Source organism: Colletotrichum truncatum (genome assembly GCF_014235925.2).
Source record: "Colletotrichum truncatum strain CMES1059 chromosome Unknown Contig_0008, whole genome shotgun sequence".
In the NCBI taxonomy this organism is placed as follows: Eukaryota; Fungi; Ascomycota; class Sordariomycetes; order Glomerellales; family Glomerellaceae; genus Colletotrichum; species Colletotrichum truncatum.
In genome coordinates, this window is record NW_027222405.1 from 2,549,754 (window position 1) to 2,571,518 (window position 21,765).

Below are 21,765 nucleotides of genomic sequence, written 5' to 3' on the forward strand. Positions count from 1 at the left end.
TAACCAACCCATCCAATGCATCATCATCATCTCTCCGTTGACTGAATTAAAAAAAAAAAAAAACCCCACCCAAAGTCTCAAACCCTCTTTTTTAGTTTTTCTTCTCGGCCGCCTTCTTCAACTTGAACTCCTCAATCCAGGTCTTGGCCTTGGACGAAGGAACGACGTAAAACCTCACAATACCATCCACGACCTCGACGTTGCCGCCGCTGAGAATCTTCAACAACGGCGCCTTCTTGCCGACCTTGACCAGACCACCCTTGACGGTCTCCGCGTAGCACTCCACGTTACCGGCCGTGTACTCCTTCTCCCGGTCCCAGGGCACGGGGAGGATGTACGAGAGGTGGTCGGCGATGCACTCCTGCTCGTTGAACGCCTTGATGAAGTCGCTCTCGAGGTGGACGGGGTACAGGAGCACGGCGGGGAAGCTCAGGCTCGACGAGGGGTCATCCTCGTCGGGGACGAGACGCATCCTCGCGTCCTCCATCTCGGGCGGCTGGGCCGTCTCGCGGGTCCGGATCGTCCGCGCGGCCAGCGCCGCCTTCAACAGCGCCTCCCTCCTCTTCTCCTGGGCGATGCGCTCGGCGTCCCGCCTCGCCTTGGCGTCGGCGCGCTCCGCCGCCTTGATGATGTCCCGCGCGACGGCCTGCAGGGCCTTGTTCTCTGGGTCGATCGCGAGGCCCCTCGCGCACGCGTCGTCGGCCTCGGCGATGCGTTCGACCTTGAGCAGGGCGCGCGCGGACCGGTAGTACGCCTTGAGGTTCTTGGGGTTCAGGCGCAGCGCGTGGCCGCAGTCGGTCCAGCAGGAGCGGTAGTTGTACAGCTCGAGGTGGCACGCGGCGCGGTTGACGTAGAGGCTCTCGAGCAGGGCGCGCTGCTTCGCGATCTCCTCGTCGTCGTCCTCGACCTCGACGTCGCGCTCCTCGGCGTCGTCGCCGTCGCCGCTCTTGGCCGTCTCCGTGTGGAACGTCTTCTCGCCCTTGGAGCGCATGCGCTCCTGCGCCGCGAGGATGTCGATGCCCTTGGTGTAGAACTCCTTTGCGTCGGCGTACTGCTTCGCCTTGAAGCACTCGTTGCCGCGGTCCTTGAAGTCCTCGCCGTTCTCGCGCGGCGTGCCCTCGTACGCCAGCGCCTGGAGCGCCGCGAGGTCGTCGTTCTCCTCGAGCTCCGTCATGAACAGCGGCGACTTGTTCAGGTCCGCGAAGATCTCGTCCGGCGTCTTGCCGCTGAGGAGCGCGTGACCGGGGGGCAGCGCCGCGCCCCTGTCGGCGCCGGGGACCGATGCCGCTGCTTCCGCCGCCGCCGCCTTCTGCCTCTGCTCTTCGGCGATGAAGGCGTCCGCCATCTGGTCTGTGAGTTCTTCGATTTGCACCATCTTAGGCGGGCTGGGCTTGTGAGCTGACTTGTTCGATTCGTCTGGTTGAAAAAGTGTCGTCTGTTATTAGGGCCTGGATTGGCTTATGCTGGAAAATTCTCCGATTGTAACCCTCCTTTGTCGATTGATATCGCTTCAATGTGATTGGGTGTGACCGTTGCGCTCGTGTAAATGATTCAATGTCTCACTTGAGATCTGGTGTGGGTGAGTATGACTCTTGTGCGTGTGTGTGTGTGTGTGAGTGAAAATTTTGGGGATGAGTGAGTTTGTGGTTTTTGCAGTGGCGATTTTCATTGGGTGCGACGCCCCCAATTCTGGAGTTGATGGAGAAGCTCAGAAACCCATCGAACTTCAACTCCATCTTGCAATGATCACCACTTCATGGATGTCTTGGGCATGACGATTAATTTCATCTTAAAAATTGATCGAGGGGATTGAGCGATCGCGGTCTCCGATGATTTTAATCTTTGTCACTCTAGTGCAAGCCCAAACCAAATTCAAACAATGCCAGTTCTATTAGAGCACGTACGCTATGTGCCTGGCTATCTTCAGCGTCTTTACAATGCTATACAATGCTGCCTAACTCCAACCCAACCATGCTCGCCTTTGGCCAACGAGGGATATCTTGGTCTATACGAAGCATCCGATGAAATCAACCACTTAAACTCCAAAAGATTAACCCGTGTCCTTGCGCCATCCCAATTCGTGTGAAAAATAAATAAACTCCCCATCTATACCCTGTCGCTTTTTGCTGGGTCGTCAAAGTCATTTGGAAACCTCAAACAACTTCATTTCGTGCCTCTCCTCATGAGCAGATGCAGCTGCATCCAACTCTCTCGTCTTTTCGTGGCATTCAATCATGACATGATCATTCGTCATCCGAAAACACCTCTCTGACACTAACGCGAGACTCCGTCTTCCGCAGGATAGACTGGGCTTCCTCCTCGCACATCTCCTCCTTGCGCTCACGCTTCACAGAGAAGCACTGAATCGCACCAATGACAGCAACAACGGCGCTGCCGTACCACGCAAGAGCAGTGCAGTCGACTTTGCTTCCAGTCGTGTACAGCCATCCGGCAACAGGCGGCGCAATCATACGGAAACCGGCAGCGGCGCTTGCTGCTAGGCCGTTGACCTTTCCGAGCGCCTTAGGGGTGGGGGTGGCTTCCTTGATCAAGATCAAGAGCAGCGGGTAAAGAATGATGGAGAGGACATTTCGCACAGCTAGACAGACGTAGATGCCGGCGTAAAGCATCGATTCGGGAACGAAAAGCAGGCTCGGAACCATGACGTAGGCGATCGGGTGCAAAACAGTAACGATGATGAACAGACGGTAGACGCCCAGTCTCTCAGCCGCAAAGGGAAAGATAACGGCCTGGACAAAGAGCGCAATGACACCGTTGACAGCCATGATCATTCCTACTGCGCGGAGGGACAGGCCCAGGCCGCCAGGCGTGTAGAACGGGCTTGATGGGGAAGCCAGGATGGACATGGGATTGGCCGAGGCTCGGTCATCTTCGAAAAAGATCGGGAGAAGGTGGTCGTAGGTCATCGAGTGGTACGTGAAGATGCAGAGAGCAGCAATCAGCGAAATGATGGGCTTGGTGTAGATGTTGCAGACCTGGTCAAGCTTCTTGCCAGTGCTCTGGGCATCGCGACCGCGGACAGTTCCGTAGTTGTCGTCTCGCATGTCAACGGCGGGTCTCTTCATGGCATCCATGGTCTCTAACAAGGGGGTCTCCTCGGAAGCATAGGTGTCATCCGGGAGGAAGACACGGGGCTGCATGTCGGGGTGGGTCTCCTCCAGGAGGAAGTAACCCAGGATAATGCTGACCAGCAGAAGTAGCGCGCAGACAAGGTTAGGAAGAAGGTACGGGTAACGGTAGAACAAGCCGTCAACAGGGAAAAGGTGAGGGAATGCTTCATGGGGATCGGCAAAGGTACCGCCAATAAAGGGACCGATGATTGTACCGATGGACCACACGAAGGGCATGACAGAGAAAGCACGGGCTACGACATTAGCGAAAAGATGCAAGTGAGAAGGCGGGGGGTGGGTTTCTTACGCTCATGCTCAGGCTTGGTGACCAGCTCTCCGACCATTGTCTGAATGACACCAATGTTGCCGTTGAGGAGACCGCCGATGGCTCTTCCGATCAAGGCGATCCAGATGTTGGAGGCGAAGCCAACCATGACCATGCTGAACATGGTGCCAATGCATCCCAGGAGTAGTACGGGTTTTCTTCCGATACGGTCAGATAGACCGCCCCAGTACATGCCCATCAGGGCCTCCGCAAGGGAGAAGGAAGAGATGAGAAGGCCAGCATAGAAGGAGGCATCTTCGGCGTTACCGATCTCGAACTTCTTGACGAGTGCCCAGGCATAGGGGAAGATGGATGTAAGGGCGATGGGCTCGGCAAGACGGACGATGGCTAGGAATGTGGTGTTAGTAAGAGTAACACAACATGGCACGCGGGAGCATGTCTCTGGGGGCGAGACAGAGAATGCCAGAGCATCAAGGAGGGGGGGGTAAGGACTTACCAAGGAGGAACAGCTGTGTGGTGGGAAAGTCGTCTGGGTTGCGAGAACTTGTCTGCTTGGTTAGGGCCATTGTCTCTCGACTTGGTTCAAGTCTTACGATGCGACAGGACACTCGACAAGAATCTACTGGAACGTAGGAACTGGAAGAGTGAAGTGCCGGGATGAGTGTACGCTTTTACACGTTTTCTCTCTTTTTTGTCCTGGTCCGGCGCTGATGACGTCTTATTCAGGTGCAAGACACAGGAAGAGGCGTTGTCCGTTTCCAGATGGCGATGGTAGAGGAGGGAAGAGAGGAATGTGAAAAGAGCGGAAGCAGGAGGGGAGGGAGGTAAATATTGATTCCTGGACGTGGATCCGTGTACGATAACGGCTCTCGGGGATTGGTAAAAGCGCTTGCAGAAGCCCGGGGTGCCAGATGGAGCTAGAAGAAAAGAAGGATGGCGGATGAAAGCGGGAAGGAGACCCGGCGAAAAGTGTGGTGAGAAAGAGCCGGGTGTCTGCGAGGAATGCAGATGACGGTCGGCGGAGGAGGGAGGATGGATGAGGAGGATGGAGCGTCGATGTGTGTGTGTGTGTGTGTTTTTTTTTCCCTTCTGATACGACTTACACCGTCCTCAGCACCAGTGACACAGTGTGGCGGGGCTCTGCTGAACCAAAAACCTGCAGCATGTGGGGCAACATAGCACAATAGCATGGGAAATGGGGGGTTTCCAGACCGACTGTGACCAAGGACAGCAGCGGCAGCCAGGTCTGGCCATATCTTGGGGACAGGGGAATTGGAAAGAGTGCCCGCAGCTGTCCAGGCCTGCACACTATGTTACTGCACGGAGCAGCTCATGCGCAGGCACTTGTGGGTTCTGTGGACACTGCAGACTAGATTATGCATATATGGAGGGTGGAGGGGGCGGGCGCGGCTTGGGATATCTACATAAGTGGCGCCCACGACCATGCGGGTGACGGGGGATGGATCTTGCGTTAGTTTAGCGTCATCCGAAACGCACGGGCCTGAGAAAAGAATATCCGCTTGCAAGTGGCGCTAGTTCTTTATGCAGTAGCTCGACGGTGAAAGTCGTGTGCGTCGTGTGTGTTGTGAGAGAAAATGGTGGTGGTGGTGTGTGGTGGATTTTTTGTTTTCCACTGACTGGGTAGATAGTAAGTAAGGCTCTAAGCTTCAAGCATGGGAGAGCCGGCTGTCGGTTTCTCGGACGAAGTAGAGCGAAACTAGTGTAAACTTGCCGCTTGGGATGGCTCGGTCCTTTTTTTTTTTCCCCCTCCCTTTGCCCTCTGTGCCTCTCAGTTTCCCATCGTTCTTTCTTGCCTCCCACCAGGTGACTGCATCACACGCACATCTGTTCAAGGATCTTCCAAACTTAATAGGCGTTGCACCTGTCAACAGCCTAAAAACACCAATGCCGGCCACCAGTGGCCAACAATCCTCTTCCCCGCCCCTCCAACATTGGACGATAAGTGCGAATTTTCAAGAGGCAGATCATTCCCGTCGCAAAACGCCGGTGGTGGTGTCGAGAATTGTTGTCCTTCCCGGAAAGCCTAGATTCTCAACATCCTACACCGAGTCACTCACCATGGAGTAGTCGTGAATCGAGAGTGCCACCAAAACACCACAGCGGACGATTGCCGATGGTTCCACGCGACTGCCGAGTCTGGTCTGTTCTGCCCCTTCGTCATGGCCGGGTGTCACGATTTCACCGCAAGGATTACGAGCTGGAAACCAAGATGCTGCAAAACACAGCCCGGTATGAACTGAGAAGAGAGACGATGCGACTCCACGGATCATCTGTTTGGGCCTGGTCTAGATGGTCTGTCTTTCGCGGCTCTCGTCTGGCAGGGAAATTGCTTACGCTTCTTACCCTGCTCTTTCCTGCATGACCTGGGTGCCGTTGCCCACTTACCAGACATTTCCCTGCTCCTTTCCCCAATTCATGACCCAATTCTGTCATGGCCTGGGGTGCTATTGGCTGGCGGTTCCGGAGCACTTGGGATGGCTGATTGGGTCACATCACCTACCCATCACGCCCGCACTGTGCTGCCCTCCAGTCCCGCCTGCTTAGCGTACGCCGCATCGTTATATCCGGGTTCGTTAGTCAATAGCCCACTTGATTGGACCGTGTCCACAACTCCTCCGACTGCCATGTCGGCTTCTTCTCTGCCACCACCCAAGTCAGTCAATCTCCCACCATTGACTCTCTCTCATCCTTTCTATGCGCTACTGTGATGCCACCATGTGCACACTTCAGACGATGCCGGACAACTGTCGCAAAGTTCGCTCGTGGAAGAGAACTGTTTACGTCGCCTGACCACAATCATCATCATTGTTGTTGCACTTGGTCACAAATATTTGCTCACACCTTTCTTCCTACCCTATCTTCAAGGCGAGGAGGATCACCGCTTCGCACAACTACAATTGCTATTGCAAAGATAGTCAGCCCATAGGAGGCCGGCCGCTTGAGCGTCAACAGTATCAAGATGCGGTGAGTGCGAGGGATCCAAGGCATGCCGATTTCGTGGAACCGTTTACAAGGTTCAGGACACTCTAGGCGAATGGACCAGAAAATGAAGCGATCGGTCCAAATGTAGCAGATCTCGAATCCGACATCAGCTAGGTTCGGGTCCTGGCTTGTCAGGGCCTGCAACAGAGGGCGAGCGGTAGTCGACCTAGGACCGGGGCGTGGGCAAGCCCGCCAATCCACCTTGCAGGCATCTAGCCGGCTCAGAGCGCCGCGCCGACGTCGGTCAGCCCCAGTTTTGGCCAACTCTTCGCATGTTGACAGGCAACCCGCATTCTCCCCCTTTGCCCTGCCCTGCCCTGTCTTGCATCACTCTGGTCACCACACGTCGTTGCAAGTTTTTGATGCGACGTGCCGCTCATCAAATTTCCCGTGACGCATCTTATTCATTAGCACCGACAACGGCTGTATTGCATACTGCATCCAGCCACCCTGCAACAACACCAGCCGAGCAAGCATGTCATCGCCTCATTCCCGTTCACAAATGGTGTGTCGGCAGCCCATTGGGCATAGGTTTTATGTGTAAATCTCGTCATCGCTCTACCGCCTGCAAGATAACGCGGATCAACATCACGCAAGAAGACATTTGCCTGGGGCCTTATCTTGCAGTTCAGATATTCTATTGATCCATCAGAGAAACATACTTTTCACCACCTCTTCTCGTCCGTTGACATGAACCACCTCGCTCGTTAGCGCCTTCACAACCCGTCCCCACCGCTACGCTCTGTCTCTAGTCTCCACCCACCCACCTGCACGCTAGATAATCCCAGAATGCTGTTTAGTTGCATATACCACTTATCCTCTTTGCTCTTCTCGGGGACGCACTCGCCGAACCTCCTCCATTCTTTCCCAACACGAGCGCTGGGCCAGCCATCCAACTCCACCGACTTTTCGGCCAACCTGTCCTCCCACAAAATGCTTTTCACAACCCTAATGGCCGACTTTGCTACGATTTCTCTCCTCTTCTTCCTGATTAGAACCAACTCTTCAGTCAAGAATGCCGTCAAAATGCCCCCCTTTCATCGACGTTGAATCTGTTTCTCGCCGCCCCGCAGCTCCATCTGCAGGCATCATCTTCCGGTCGACCCCATGACAGGGTTCTTTATGGGAACTTGCGCTAGTTCCCGTTTGGGATCCTTGGAGGGTGTGAACCCTGTGGCGAGTGGGGTGAGTGGCACTCGGTCGTCAACGACACTCTTTGACTTGTTTCCTTCCACACGTGTAGAAGTCTACCAATTTGAGTCATAGCTCGGCCACTAGTCAACAAAGGCTTGAAGCGGCTGTTATTCGAACAAGCTCCCAGAGTTGTTTATTTTTGACCTTTAGCACGGCGCCGTCACCTAGGTTGCGCCTCATGAGGTGTGTCCGCCGCTAGCTCTCGGGATGCCGTATCCAGCAGGCAACATGTGTTCACCTTGAATTGGTGCCGAGTCGACCAAGACAATCGCCACCACAAGACAATCAAGTGTGAGAAAAGCAATAATCTCATCAATTGATGTTGAATTTGGCATTTTTTGACATTGATGCTTAGTCTGCGACTAAAACGTCCTTCAACGGTCAAAGACAAGGGTGTGCCATGGGTTCCATGAAGTCGTGCTCCACCATCCCCGCGCACGCCATTCTATAAGGCGCTGACGTTCTCGCCAACCCCACGCTTCAACGTCACTATAAGAGCCGCTTTCAACGTCGTCTCACATTTGTTCTCGGCAAGGCTGTTTGATATCACTGGGCCGCCGATAAGTTCTTGTTTCATGTCGACCCGGCGCGGACGAGGAAGCAAGTACTGTTGCAGCGGCCAGTCACGATGCTAAGGCGTATTTCTCACTGTGACCAACCAGAACGGTGGCATAATTTGCAGGCGATACGAATACCACCTGGATTATTTGCCACTGCATCTTTCTGCAGCTAGCCTAGGTTGGTTGACGTGGGTATTGCTGGTGATCATCCAAAATAGCAGGACTGTGTAGTGGATGACGAAGCAATTGGCCTGCGCAGGACTCACAGAGGTGTTTCCACTCATCTTTTGTGACTATATGGTATCTCTGTCTGGTTGCTTTGGCATCCAGAAGCAATGCCAATCTACGGCCCTTGTGACACCCAAGAACCTGCAATTAGTCCCATATCAGCTCAAGATGTTTTTACCATGTCATCATGTATACTTTTCAGCAAGGCAGACAGACTTATAATCAATATTCTGATCGTTTGTATGACGAACCTCTGGAGTTCCACTGACCAGAGCGCACATGGGATCTTCTCAGTTGACAGAAAACTTTGTGAATAGACTTGGAGAGCACATGATACTTGACTTTCAAATACGATTCCAGATATGTCAAGACACATCCTGCGAGTTTCGGGGTATCGTCCTGTAGTAGTATACATATTCACAGCCAGTTTTCAACTAAAGTTGGGAAGTACACACCTCAATTCGAAAGGACGGGCCTAGTTACCGCTTACCATACAGCCGGTTAGGTATCAGGCGAAGGCTTTAACAAGGTCCTGAAGCTGTGATTCTCATGTTCCTTGACTTCCTCGTCGTCTACCCGCGGTAGTGCTAGTCAACGTCATTAGTATAATAGACAAATACGCTGGCGACGCTGATACTAACGGGGATGAGGGCGATAGAACGACAGAGCGACAGGGCGATAGTAGAGGCCATTCGCATACGACTTCTCTCCAAACAAGATATAATTTTTTTCCCCTTTGATTTAGGGGGAAGGAAGCCTTGCCTTCAAAGGCCAGTTTGATTTCTCCACGTTCTGCTGCGGTTTAGCGTTACTTTTTCTTCGGTTGCTTGTATTTATACGGTTGTGCTGGGCACATGAGGCACCCAGAAGCTGTTGGGTGTCTCATTAGTGTGGCTTCAGGGTAGCAAGGCCACGAAAACACTGATCACCCCCTTGTAATGCCATAGTAAACAGATTCTCTTCTCGTTGCAGCCGCGTATATAGAGTTGTCTTTTCATAGTTCCAACACATCATGGTATACGAAGAGTTAAACACTATTCTATTACAGACCCAATCCACCCAGCCTTAATTGTAGAGCCCACGATATCGCGGGATCGGCGACTCAGCCGATGATAGTAAACAGATCGACTCCGAGCCGCTCAATGTTTAAAACCTCACGTGAGTGTTTCCGCAAAGTTTCCAAACTACTGACATCAGGTTCGATTATCCAGTTTGTGGGCCTGCCACAGGGGCTATCGACGTGTCAAATTCGCTGCGTCTGAGTGGAGGTTCAAGTTTCAGGTAGGCGGCTCCCCAATACCATAACCAGGTGATGTCTATCCTGCTGCATTGATTTCTGTCTATTATATCGAGTGTTGGCTAAGGAAGTTGCAGCTTGGAAAGGGATCAACGATTCAGAGTGATCCCTAACCAACAATGGTATGGTTTGTTAATACTCATGCTGGTATGGTATATTTTGATATAGTATTGATGGCAACGCTTTCTGGAAAATATTTTGGCAAACACTCGCTACTACAATGTCACATTTTCCCCTGTTCAATGTATTATTCTGTGTTTCTGTTACCAAGTTTGGAATTAGGACAAGAGGCCTGGTGACAGTAACATGCGCACTTGTTCTCAGCTACCACTTGTCAAGACACAAGTTCGGCTTTGAGCATTGGCAGCTCACCCGCAGCATAGCTTGACGCGACAAGCAAGTGGTCAGAGATTACATTGTAGGCCCTATCAATGGCGAAATCGAATCTCGTCATCTGTATAAGCGCAGCCGTAAGCCATGCGGCGGTTTGCCGGTACCTTTCTCGGTATCGCAGCTCGAACAAGAAGATACGCGGAATGCCGGGTACTACTTCGGACGGAGAACTGGGCCAGTTATCCCTCCCTTTCAGAATATTTGAACATGGTGGTATTCACGATACGACTTTCTCCATCTCACTTCTCCACCAACTCAAACAAGCCTTGTGCCCAGAATAATATCAACGCTTCGTGATGGCATCCCAGACCGCCGAGTCGACACTTTGTTTCATGGACGTGATGTGCGTCCAGACCCATGTATATAGCTCTGCCGTATCTGCAGCGCCAACTATGCAACCTCAAACCGTGCCCGGATTCCTATGGAGTCTTGATATCTCCACGAACAAGTGAGCTACACCTCGTTGACCAGATAAAGCAACACGATGCCGGGTGAGTCGAGGCCGGTCATACTATAAAATAACACATGTAACTCTCAAAAAAGACCCTCAACGATGTTGCACCATTGGAAATGACTTGTGGCCGATGCGTTATCCTGTCCGGAACTTTACACCTTACAGTTAGTGATTACAGTTAGTGACAGCATGCGTCGGTGAGACTTGCCCACGATGCCCCCCTTCAGATCTACCATGAGTGTGTCGTGTGCAAATATTGTTCGTTTATTGAATGATGACGCTCTATTTTTTACAAAGAACCGATCTCTGTGAAAAGAGAAACTGCATTAACCACTTGCAGACGAAACACATTCCCGTCGTCCCATGTAAAATTGCCCCACGCCGTCTCATGGCGGAATATGCGGCCGGTCATCTGAACATACAAAATCTCATCTGGTTCGCACGATAAGCGTCTCGTACCCACGATACCCCAGTACCACGAAAACGATATGTATCATATCCAAATCGCAGCAACGTACTAGCCGCGCATATAATATTCTAATCGGTCTATTTTTCAGCAGGACATCGGTCTATCCAAAGTCTATCAAATCCATCCAGGAGACCCACCAAAGCCCGGCAGGCCAGCGATCTATACCCCCGTTTTCATTCATCATCAAAATCATATCTCACAAATCTCACACACACACACCCCAACAAAATCCACGTCCGTCTCAGACGTCAGACGTCAGACGCGAGCCTCAAACGGTGTAATCCAGCTTGCCATCCCCGAGAACGCCCCAAAACTCCTCCACAATCTCCTTCTGGCCGCTCGGCGCCCCGCGGACGGCAAGATACACACGCTCGTCCACGGCGGGGTTCCACACACCAGGGTTACCGCCGGCCATGATACCGCCGGCCTCGCTGAGAATGCACCAGCCCGCGCAAACGTCCCAGGCCCAGCAGCCGCCCTCCCAGTACATGTCCAACTGGCCGGCGGCGACGGCGGCGATGTTGAGGGCGGCGGAACCCAGGGCGCGCATCGAGTGCACCATGGCGCCGCCGCTCTCCTTGGTCGCGGCGAGCTTCTTGAACGTCTCGGCCTTGAGCTCAAAGTTGGGGCCGTCGCGCGTGGAACCCCACTCGCACGCCAGCAGCGCGCTGTCGAGGCCCTTCAGGGGCAGGGGGTTCTTCGCCAGAGGCAAGCGCTGGGGAGCGCCGCCGGCTCGACGCATGTACGCGCCCTTGCCCTTGATGGCGGTGAAGAGGAGGTCCTGGAACGGGTTGTAGATGACGCCGACGACGGGGACGTGGTCGACGGCCAGACCGAGGGAGATGCAGGCGTCAGGGAAGGAGTGGACAAAGTTGGTGGTGCCGTCGATGGGGTCAACGACGAAGGTGGGCTCCGGACCGAGGCGGGTTCCCTTAGTATAGGTCTCCTCGCCCATGAAGTTTATGGAGGGGTAAGTTGATTGCAGGCGGGTCGAGACCATCTTCTCGACAGCTTGGTCCGTTTCCGTCACGATGTCAACGGCTGGGAAGGGGGTGGTTAGCTGAGATCGAGAACAGCTGGGCGATACCGAAATCGTCAATGGAAGGGGAACTGGGAGGAAGACGTACAGTTGAGCTTGGTTCCCTGGTCGATTGATGACGGGTTCGCAGCCATAATCATCTTGCCTGCCTCGCTGGCGATGTCGAGGAGGGTGTCGTGGATCTCTTGGAGGTTGAGGTCTGCCATCTTTGCTATTTGCCTGCTGCTGTTGCTGCTGCAGGTTCAAAAAGTCGAGAAAAGGGGTATCGATCAAAGGCCAATTGTGCCGTATCGTAAACTTTAACGTCTTTTTCGCTAGGGCGAAAGGTGTTTGTCGATCAATTGGGTTTTTTTTGGAGGTCAAGTTCAGCTTTGGAGGGGCAGAGGAGGAGGGGAAGGAAGTGATGGCGGGGCTTGAGGAATGAGGTCACGGCGGGCGGGAACTGTGGGGACCTCACCCTCTAAGCGTCCACGACCCCGGGGTACAGTCGACGGTTGTCAGGTTACCTGTACGGAGGGGTGGTGGGCTTGGCGGTTCGGATCAGGCGGGCGGACAGGGACCCGGGGAGAGGCGGACCAATGATGGCCCGTGGACGGCGCATGCGATGGAAGCTCAAATCAGGCAACAGGTAAAGAAGAAAAGGTTGTTCTCCACGGGGTTGCCTGGTACGATGGAGTGCTTTGCATGGCTCTTTGTCGCATTAGTTTGCGGGACGTTGAAAAGGCGAAAAATCGGCGAAGCAATACGCCGAGCGTGCGGCTTCTTGTACAATTTTATTGTTTTCCCGGTGGGAGAAGAACAAGATGAGATGGACAAAAAAAGTAAGATCACTTAAGACCCAACGCCTTGGATTCGCATGAAAACCATATCGCACATCCCGATCGTGACATGTCCCACACCATGCCTTACCCTTCTGGCCCGCTTTCCTTACATCATACCCGCATTGCCCAGAGACAAGCTGCCTGGCTTCGTCCCGGCCTAGAAACTAAAAAGAAGAAAAAACACCGCTGTTGAAAGCAACTGTAAACTGTATGGCCTTCTATAGACCATAACTTCTACGACTCGTGCTTCTTGTTCAGATGGTCGGTTCTGGCGTAAATCTCTCATCGACTTCACCGTATTATACGTTCTCGCGGAAAATTGATCTCCGCTCCGTCGGGCTCTCGCCGTTCTCCTTTGGCTGCTGCTGCGGTGCCGTGTCGACTATCGGCCGGGGACTTACGCCGCGAAGGCTGATGTTGCTCGGCTCTGCGTCGTCGTCGAACGGATTCCTGCCTCCCTTGGGCACGGAGAGCTCGTCACCGGGTCGGCTGAGGCTGCGGCCCCGAGGCTCGTCGTGCACGCCGGGGGTGGAGGCCAGGTTCATGTTATAGCTGTTGCCTCCAGCGGCGGCACTTCCGCCGCCGCGGTATCCGAGCTCCTGTTCCTCGTAGTTGCCGTAGGGGCCGTAGGTCTCCGCCTCATGGCCAACGCGCGTGTCCCAGGCTTCATCGGGATCGAGGGGGCCGAAGCCGCGGCGGGCAGTGCCGCCAGAGGGCTGCTCGTAAGCGCCGGCCGCAGAACGGTTGTTGCGGTTCTTGAAGGAGGTGATCTTGTTGTTGAACCAGCCAACAATGCCGCTGGGCGCTGGGCGCGGGGGTCCGTAAGACGGTGGATCGGATTTTCGGAATGGTATGTACGAGGAGAGTGAAGGAGGCGGGAGCTATTGACGAGGACGTTAGCACCCGGAAAATTAAGATGCGATGCGACGATATTTTTTGCGCAAGTTGAGGCAATGACGAGAGATCTACAGGGGTGGGTTTGACTTACGCCTAGTCTCCGGGCGCGCAGCTGAGTGAAGATGACCCAACCGACGCCGCCCAGGACGACAAGGACCAGAATGGCGATAACGATGCCTCCGGCGGCTGACACCATGATGGCGATTCAATTGCGACGAGAATCCGTCGCTTTGAGAGGTGTTGTGGCACAGGGTATCAATCGATGGTGGTAGTGGTGGTAGTGGTGGAGATGGTGATGGTGGTTGAAGGTATCCGGTAGGCGATGGGGGTCCGGCTCATGGGGCAAGGGGGTGGTAGCGGACAGTAAAGTGTGTGATGATGTTTGTCGCAGTCACTGTTATCGCCTGAGCTTTGGCTGTGGCATGCGCGGGCGACCAAGCGAGCGCCGGACAATGGAGGAAAAAGCACGCGATTGCGTGGCACAGAAGAAGAGGATGAGTGAGAAAAATAAAAAAAGGGTACGCAGAGGCGGGAAAAGTAAGCTGAATGATGAACAGCACGCAAAGCCCGGCAACAAAACCTTGTTTTGATGAGGTGAGGCGGTGGGTTCAGGACAGGTCAGCACCCAAACTCCAGTTGACTTTTTTTCTCTCTCTTATCTTGTGGCCTTGGTATTTTCCCTGAGGGGTCGAGATGACCAGAGGTGAGGTGAATTAAGGTGGTAAAAGGGCCCCAGGCCGGATAGGATGGGATAAGTTGGAGAGCGCAAAGACAAGACCAAGCTCGACCAGACCAGGCGGCTGCAGCAGCCAACCTGCACCCTGCACCCCAGCGGGTGATGTGCAAATAGTGAACATAGCAGCTGCCAATTACAGCAATGCCCGTTTCTGTAAGTCCGCGGTCTCCGTCACCGACTGCTGCCGCAAACCTGCTCTCTCTCCCCAATTCTTTTTTCGGGGGGTGAGGGAGAGTGGAGGAGATGGGCAATTAGGCTCCCTCTTAGCGACTCCAAGCGAGGTCCAGCTCCAGTTTGTACTAGTAGCTCCATTCCTCTCCAGAGCTTGGCCAACAGTTTGCTGCTTTTTTACTAGCAGTGGGAATGGAATTTCAAAGGTGGAGCCCGCGCCTCCCTACGTAGTAAATGGTTGGTGCGTTAGCTCTGATGATTGCCTATAGCTGCCCAATCACATATTTGTTTGCATATTGCTGAAGAACGAGAGAGACTGCACGCTGGCGAATGGGCCAAAAGATGGTGCGCATTCCAAGGCCGATGCAGCACCCACTTCAATGTTGGACGGTCGGTTAAGAAGAAAAAGGAAAAAAAAAAAAAAAAAAAAAAAGGTTGACCGTAAGCTCTGCCCCCCGGACGGTCAAGTCGGCAGCAACTCCCGGAAATCCGGTCCTGGATGGCCGAAGACAGGTTAAGTAGGGGCCTTAAGAGAGAGAGATAAATCCAATGACGTGCGTTTTGCCCACCCGTTCTGGAAGAGCTTTTCCCATCCGTGCCCATAGCGCATTTTGTTTGCTCGCTCCCCCCGTCAAATGGGCGTTTTAGCGAAACCTGTAGTGTAAACGAAACCAGCTCTGAACCCCCTGCCATCGGAGCATTTTCATCGTGCTTTTTGGTTTTTCCCCTTCTCTCATGAAGGCGTCTTCCCCTTGCAGCCGAGACAGCTACTCAATCAATCACCCCCTTAAACGCACCAACGTCGCCTGCACGCTCTTTAACTATGTATGCATGTCATGGCATCTTGTCAACCGGAATATGCATGTATGTAGCTTGAACCACTGGCCACTATCACGCCGTTCTTCGTCTTCTTCAGCAGCTGCAGGAAACATGTTTCCCACAGGTCGTCGCCTCGCCGGCTGACGCCTGCAAAGATCAGACCCTAAATGTCCCTGTCACTGAAACCTAGCGCACCCCCTAAAACAAAGACACTTGACACTTGACACTCTTTCGCTTTTGCGGTAGTGGGCTCGACCTCCATGTCTACTCAACTCTATTGAGGTTGCAATTAATTACCGTTACATAATCCTCTTTAACAAAACAATATCCCCCACAAATGCAACCAAAGAAGCCTATTCTTGGGTATCACACGAAACATTGGTCCCAGCGTCCGCCGCTCCTTGCGAACTTTTGGCTGTTCACAAACGCACCCAGCTTGCATCGTCCAAGGTCGTCCGCACCGCATCCAACCAGGGGAACGACCCTGTCGTTGACGAGAATCCGAACCATTTCCTCGTCCGATCCCCCACACTTCATCTTCTCAACGTACATGCGTGCTGCAAAAGGCACTGTCCAGCTGGCCGTGAAGCCCCTGGCATCCTGCACCGACGTCCGCGCCGTCTGGGACAGCGGCGTCGTCTCGTTGTAGAGACCTAGCGCCCCGTAGATGCTCATCATGTCGTTGTCGTGGCTGAAGTCGGCATACAGCACCCTGTCGAGCGGGAACGACTCCGGGTCGGCGTCGAGCGTCGAGTTTGTTGATGTGTTATCCACCACCGCCTGCCTCGTCAACCTCGCGATGAGTTCATTAGTGAAGCCGACACCCTGCGTCGGTCCGAGCGGGTTGCCCGCGTTGAAGCCGTAATACTTGCCCAGCGTCTCGTAGTACTCGAGGTCCTTCCACTCGTCCAGCGTGAAGAGGTCGCAGAACCGCGATTGGGTGCCGTTGACCACCGTGTTGAATGGGCACAGCTGCATAAAGCTCACGGCGTCCTCAGGAGTGAAGTTCACGCCAGGCAGGTTTGCGTTGAGCCGCGTAACAATGGGGGCCGTAAATTCTTGACGCCAGGCGACCTGCGCGTCGTCTCCAACCTTGGAGAAGTTGCCCTGCTCGAATGCCGTGCACAGGCTGTGGTCTAATGTGTTGTTGATGCCCTTCTCCTCGGGAATCACCATGATCTGTCCGCTGAGTCCTCCGTCGGGTCCGTTATGGCCGTCAATGATTTTGGCACCATAGAAGCCCTCAGTCCAATTGAGACCCGACGCAACGACCCGGCTTTGGCCCGAGGATCTAATAAAGGGGTTTGCTTGGGAAGCCAGTGGCTGATAACGCTTGTAGAAGGCCTCTCCCGAGTCAACCATCTGCCGCTGGCCAAACTCAGTGAGCTCGTCGGCGCCGAGGGTGTACTGGTAGTCTTTGATGAACTCGAACCCCCTGCCGTAGGTTGTCACTCTGGTATGGATGCGGTCGACAAGGTCCTTGTAGACTTTGGTCTTGCCGGCGGTGGGGTCTCGGGCGCCATGTCGGGATAAAACCTGTGCGAAGGTGATCTCGCAGCCTTCAGGCGTTGCGGTGTTGATCTCAGACGGCACCGAGAAGAAGGGGGAATACTGTCCCCAGAACTGAGAGATGGATTCAGTGTTGTCACCCGGCGCCTGGCCGCTGACAAGACTGCGAGTGGCGTTAGTTAGATGGCTCAATTCAGCTTCCTCACATGGATACATCTCATGTGAGTTGTAGTTATCAAAGGCTCACCTGAAGCCAAGGGCTAATGAAAGTACGGCTGCGAAAACCATGGCGCTTATTATGAGAATGAGAAGTCGGCGTGTCTGGTCGGACCAGTTAGTGTCGGGCTGTTCGTCCGTCTCAGGGACCTCTCTCCCCTCGTCGTCAGGGATCGAGCTGTATTTATATGCCTCGCCCGTGAGGAGGCCCCTCACGGACTTGTAGGCGGAGGTAGCGACGTCGGATACTCTACCCATGGCGGCAGATGGATGGCAGGCAGGTGCCGGAGAGTGGAAAAATTGAGATCAGAGTGGTCCAGATGGTCGTCTGGGCTAGTGAGCTTGCGTACGACGTAGGTCCGCCCGCTGCATCCTTGTCCCCCTCGTGCCAGGGGTTTAATCGGGCGTATGTGGGATGCAATGTGGATGCAATGTGGGTAGAGAGGTTAACGGGCTAAGAAAAGCGAGCTATGTCTCGTGTGTCTGGGTTACTCTAAGTGAGCAACGGGGCGCAGTGCGTATGGATGGCGTTCGGAAATAAACGGCATTAGTGCATTCCCTTACAACGCGGACCGGGAGAGCCCCTGAGGTTTTCTCAGATAATTTAGACGCGGGTGGTGGTGGTTGTCGTTGTCAGACGACCACGGTTGTGCGACGTCTTTAACGATATCGAGTTTCAATTGCCCACAGCTTGAGGTGGGAGGTGGGAGGTCGGGCGGATATTAGACCCAAACGTGGACAGGCACGGCATGTCTTTGGGCGGTCACGTGGGTCGATGCGACCTTGGAATTGGAACAAGCTTTCTGATCGGCCGCCTGGGAGGTTCCACCCTCAAAATGTCTAAATACCTCACAGCGGCTTTGGGTGGATCACTGATTCGACTTAGTTTGTTTTGACTCAGGCTAGTTCCCATGGCAGCTTTGATTCTGGACACCATGTGCAAGCCCAGGTACTCCTTCCCTTGATGTGGTTGTCGTTACACGAACTGAACCGTTCTCAGCAACATCTTATGGCAGCAGCTGTTCAATTCAGGTTCCGAGACACTTGACGCCTACGCGTTTTAGTATATCGCCGGTTGAAGAACACTTTCGCGGGGGGGCCCGGGGGGCACCATAAGGGTTCTTGTCTTGCACTGCCTGATTCCCCTGTCACAACCCCAGTGAGTTCTGAGTTCGGCATCAGTTTCAAACTACCAGACTGAGAACGATAACGAGGAAAGCATCACTGATCATGCTGGTCCATGTCTTGCCATGGGCTGCTCCGCGCTGTTGTGAACGGCCAATTTGAGTTCCACTTTTTCTCCGGAACGGAACCCTCCCACTACGTCCGGTTCCGGGTGGGGTCTACTGTTATTTAACACCGCAAGAAATTGGCTCGTCAAAAACCCGGGGGGCCAAGGCTTTTGACATGCCGTATGCCGGGTGTAAGTTCAAGAGTGTTCAATTCCAATGTTCCCGGCAATACAGTAGGAGCAGAATTCAATATGCCATTCTGATGGGACAGATTAGCAGGAACAGATTCTCATGCACTGTTTTTGGTATCACGAATGCCTATCCCTATTTGGCAGTTGAGAAACCAACTTCTGCCACAAGCCAACAATAAACACCACCGAAACGTCACTCATCCCTGGCAAGGTTCACACTTGACCTCCATCAAAGAATCTTCTTGCCTGCCTCGAGCATCAGGATGTTGGCGATCAACATTTCGCGGGTGCTCTTGCTGATCGAATCCTCTCCAGCTATCATTTCCAGTTCCTCCTCCGACATACCAAAGAGCCGGTTGGGAGAGAGAACTCCCAGGGGGCTGTCCTCGCCGCCAACAAGGAAATGGTCGACGACTTGCGTGCAGACCATATCGATGAAGCGTGCACTTGAAATGTCATAGTAGCTCTTGAGAAGATCGTGGATAGCACAGCAGGTCTCTTTGAGCCCCTGAGCATCGGTCTTCGGCCGGTTCAGATCATCCCATCGAACGACGTCGACAAGAGTTTCATTATACCGGATCCTCACCTTGGAAGACTTGTGCTGGTCCGCAAATCTACTGCTCTTAACGAGGCTGAAAGCCCGGTCGAAAGCAGGGTTGTAAGTGATCGAGCGACCGTCGCGCTCAACGTGGATCAGGAACCTGGCATGTTTCATGGCCGCTTCATATCGCTTGGTGAGGTCCTCGAGCATAGATGACCAAAGCAAATCGCGGACTTGTTCATCGCCGCATGCCTCTCGAACTACCCCGTGTATGAAATGGTGCACAACGAGAATGGCACTGCTGACATGTGCTAACGCGATGGACTCCCACTTACTGGACTGTTCTTTGAAAGCCATGGGTAACATGTGGCTTCCAAACTGCAGTAACGTCAGTTAATAATCACAAGTCGTAGAAGGCACTTCACTCACAGTGCCCAGATCATAACCACGAGAAGTAACAAATAGCTTCTCGAGGTGTTCCATGATTGTGCCGACCTCGGGCTCGGAGCAGTCGGCAGGTTCGGACAGAACCTCTTCTACATCGTCGAGTTGATCTAGAGGCATAATAAACGAAAGTGGGTAAAGCTCGTCCCAGGCAGAGTCATCCACCGCCTCGTCTTCGTCGACTTCGTCGGATTTGTCGGATTCGCTTGAGCCCCCCTGTGTTCCTCGATTGCCAGCATTCAAAGCCTCAAAGCTGCGGAGATGGCCTTTCTCGAAGAACATCAGAGAAAAAGCAGTGTTCATCTCGCGAATTCGAGTCACCAGCTTAAGCTTGGGATTGTGTTCAAACACAGGATCGGCAGTGTAGTAGGCATCGAGCCCGAATTTCTTGAGCTCACAGTATCGACTGACGATTTTGCCAAGGAAGGCTCTCTGTTCATCTGCGTTGCTGCGAGGCTCTCCCAATGCTTGAAGCCGACCCTTCGCTTCATGAATTTTTGCAATGATGTCGCGCTTCACCTTGGGAAACTCGCTCTTGGTGCGATCCATGAGTAGCTCACGCAGGCGTTTGCGTAGAGCAGAAATTCCCAGACGTGACTTATCGAGCTTTGACCATGGGTCTTTGCCGAAGAATTCCTCCTCCTGCAAGTCTCGCTCTTCCTTGTTGGAAGATGTATCATCCGCACTTCGATTCTTGACCACGTAATATCCAAGTTGAATATCACGTCTCTTTCCGCGGACAAGATCCATGACGGCCATCTTAGTAGCGTTCTCACTAACCAGGTCTGGCTTTGTGAGGACGCCCAAGGTCCGCTTTCCATCTGGATCAGCCTCAGCGGCATAGGTTAAGATCGTCTGGGTTGCGACATCAACATTGCAGGGAATGACAGCAAGAATTCTAGACGTTAAGATTAGTAGTTGCGCATATGCTGCAATATTTATGGCTTACATTGTTCTGGAATCTTTGATGTACTCCTTCACCATGGCCTTGACCAAAGCCACGTCCTGAGCGGTTGTGACACCTGCAGATAATTAGCACAACTCCTCAATATACCCCACACCTATTCTGTGCACTCCTGCGATAAACCCCCTGAATAGTTTAAGAGAATACGCAGATATTTTCGACGAAGAAGGGAGTGTCATGCACAACGTAGTCGCATTGAGATAAGGCGTGCTCGGATAAGACTTATACCCGACGTACCTTCTTGAGGGTTCTCGAATATTCCTGGCAACAATATTAGTGAGATTTTGTCACTGAACTCAGGGCTCCGACTTACCGGGAACATCAATGATGGTCAAGTGCTCTTCTTCAGGGCCACAAATCTCCACACGAAGGATGTCCTTGCTGAAGGCAGCACCAGAGGATGTGTTGGCAGCTGACTGCAATCCCATCACCTCAGAAGCCTCCAAAGCCAATTAAGTCAATATACTTGTAACTTGCAGCGTAACTTGAACCCCACCTTCTTAAGAACATTGGCAAATTCTTCTCCTTTCAAGTCCTTCAGCACTTGTTTGAACGACTTTGCGCGTTCCTCCCTTTCCGGAGTGGCATCGACGGGATGGACCGTGACTACTATGCTAGTCTCTTGCTCACGTCTGCACACGATCTCCGTGGCGTGTCGAGTGCAAAGTCCAACCGAACGGGGGAAGTAATATCCTGTCAAGCTCTCCAGGACGCTTGACTTGCCAGATGACTGGTCTCCAACGACAACGAGCTAGAGGAAACCAAATTGTTAACAAACATTTCAAATTAAGAAACTCACTTTACTCACCTGTGGAAGAGGAACCTGTTTAGAGATTCCAAGCTCACGAAGTCGATCGATTTTATCCAGCAAATGGCGGTTACCCAAACCTGGCGTCTGAGGCGTTGACTGCACTGGAGCCATGACGAAAGCTAACCAGTGAAGCTGAGATGAAAGATGATTAAGATGTGTTTTTGAGAAAGGACAAGAACGTTAAGACGTAAAGAGTTGGAAGTGGGAGGAGTTGAGAAGTGAGAAGGGGGAATGGTTGAGAAAAGGAAGAGGTGAGAAGAGTAAGAAGAGATTTAAATAGTCGGTAGAGGAAGGTGCTTGCCGGCCTCCGACATCCTTCCTTCTAAATTCAATACAGTCGGTTGGGCTTTTTGGGGACA

The 21,765-nt window shown here is 53.1% G+C and overlaps 6 protein-coding genes across 6 annotated transcripts; all 6 read right to left on the reverse strand.

Annotated features, from left to right (window-relative positions):
- Positions 1-91: 91 nt before the first annotated feature.
- Positions 92-1,375, reverse strand: CTRU02_212166 (TPR repeat protein; the record flags this gene model as incomplete). Its single annotated transcript, XM_036725005.1, has 1 exon — positions 92-1,375. One exon carries the CDS (start codon positions 1,373-1,375, stop codon positions 92-94), a length of 1,284 nt encoding a protein of 427 aa, XP_036583170.1.
- Positions 1,376-2,243: 868 nt separating this feature from the next.
- Positions 2,244-3,983, reverse strand: CTRU02_212167 (major facilitator superfamily transporter; the record flags this gene model as incomplete). Its single annotated transcript, XM_036725004.1, has 3 exons — positions 2,244-3,385; positions 3,439-3,804; positions 3,914-3,983. 3 exons carry the CDS (start codon positions 3,981-3,983, stop codon positions 2,244-2,246), a joined length of 1,578 nt encoding a protein of 525 aa, XP_036583169.1.
- A 7,300-nt stretch (positions 3,984-11,283) lies between these two features.
- CTRU02_212168 (inositol monophosphatase) lies at positions 11,284-12,260 on the reverse strand (the record flags this gene model as incomplete). Its single annotated transcript, XM_036725003.1, has 2 exons — positions 11,284-12,056; positions 12,143-12,260. The coding sequence occupies 2 exons, from the start codon at positions 12,258-12,260 to the stop codon at positions 11,284-11,286; spliced, it is 891 nt and encodes a 296-aa protein (XP_036583168.1).
- A 914-nt stretch (positions 12,261-13,174) lies between these two features.
- Positions 13,175-13,968, reverse strand: CTRU02_212169 (uncharacterized protein; the record flags this gene model as incomplete). Its single annotated transcript, XM_036725002.1, has 2 exons — positions 13,175-13,756; positions 13,864-13,968. 2 exons carry the CDS (start codon positions 13,966-13,968, stop codon positions 13,175-13,177), a joined length of 687 nt encoding a protein of 228 aa, XP_036583167.1.
- A 1,896-nt stretch (positions 13,969-15,864) lies between these two features.
- Positions 15,865-17,223, reverse strand: CTRU02_212170 (phytase; the record flags this gene model as incomplete). The annotated part of the gene is made up of 1 exon (XM_036725001.2): positions 15,865-17,223. One exon carries the CDS (start codon positions 17,221-17,223, stop codon positions 15,865-15,867), a length of 1,359 nt encoding a protein of 452 aa, XP_036583166.2.
- A 1,652-nt stretch (positions 17,224-18,875) lies between these two features.
- CTRU02_212171 (dynamin family protein) lies at positions 18,876-21,517 on the reverse strand (the record flags this gene model as incomplete). The annotated part of the gene is made up of 7 exons (XM_036725000.1): positions 18,876-19,565; positions 19,617-20,529; positions 20,581-20,653; positions 20,833-20,856; positions 20,909-21,035; positions 21,092-21,346; positions 21,404-21,517. The coding sequence occupies 7 exons, from the start codon at positions 21,515-21,517 to the stop codon at positions 18,876-18,878; spliced, it is 2,196 nt and encodes a 731-aa protein (XP_036583165.1).
- Between the last annotated feature and the right edge of the window lie 248 nt (positions 21,518-21,765).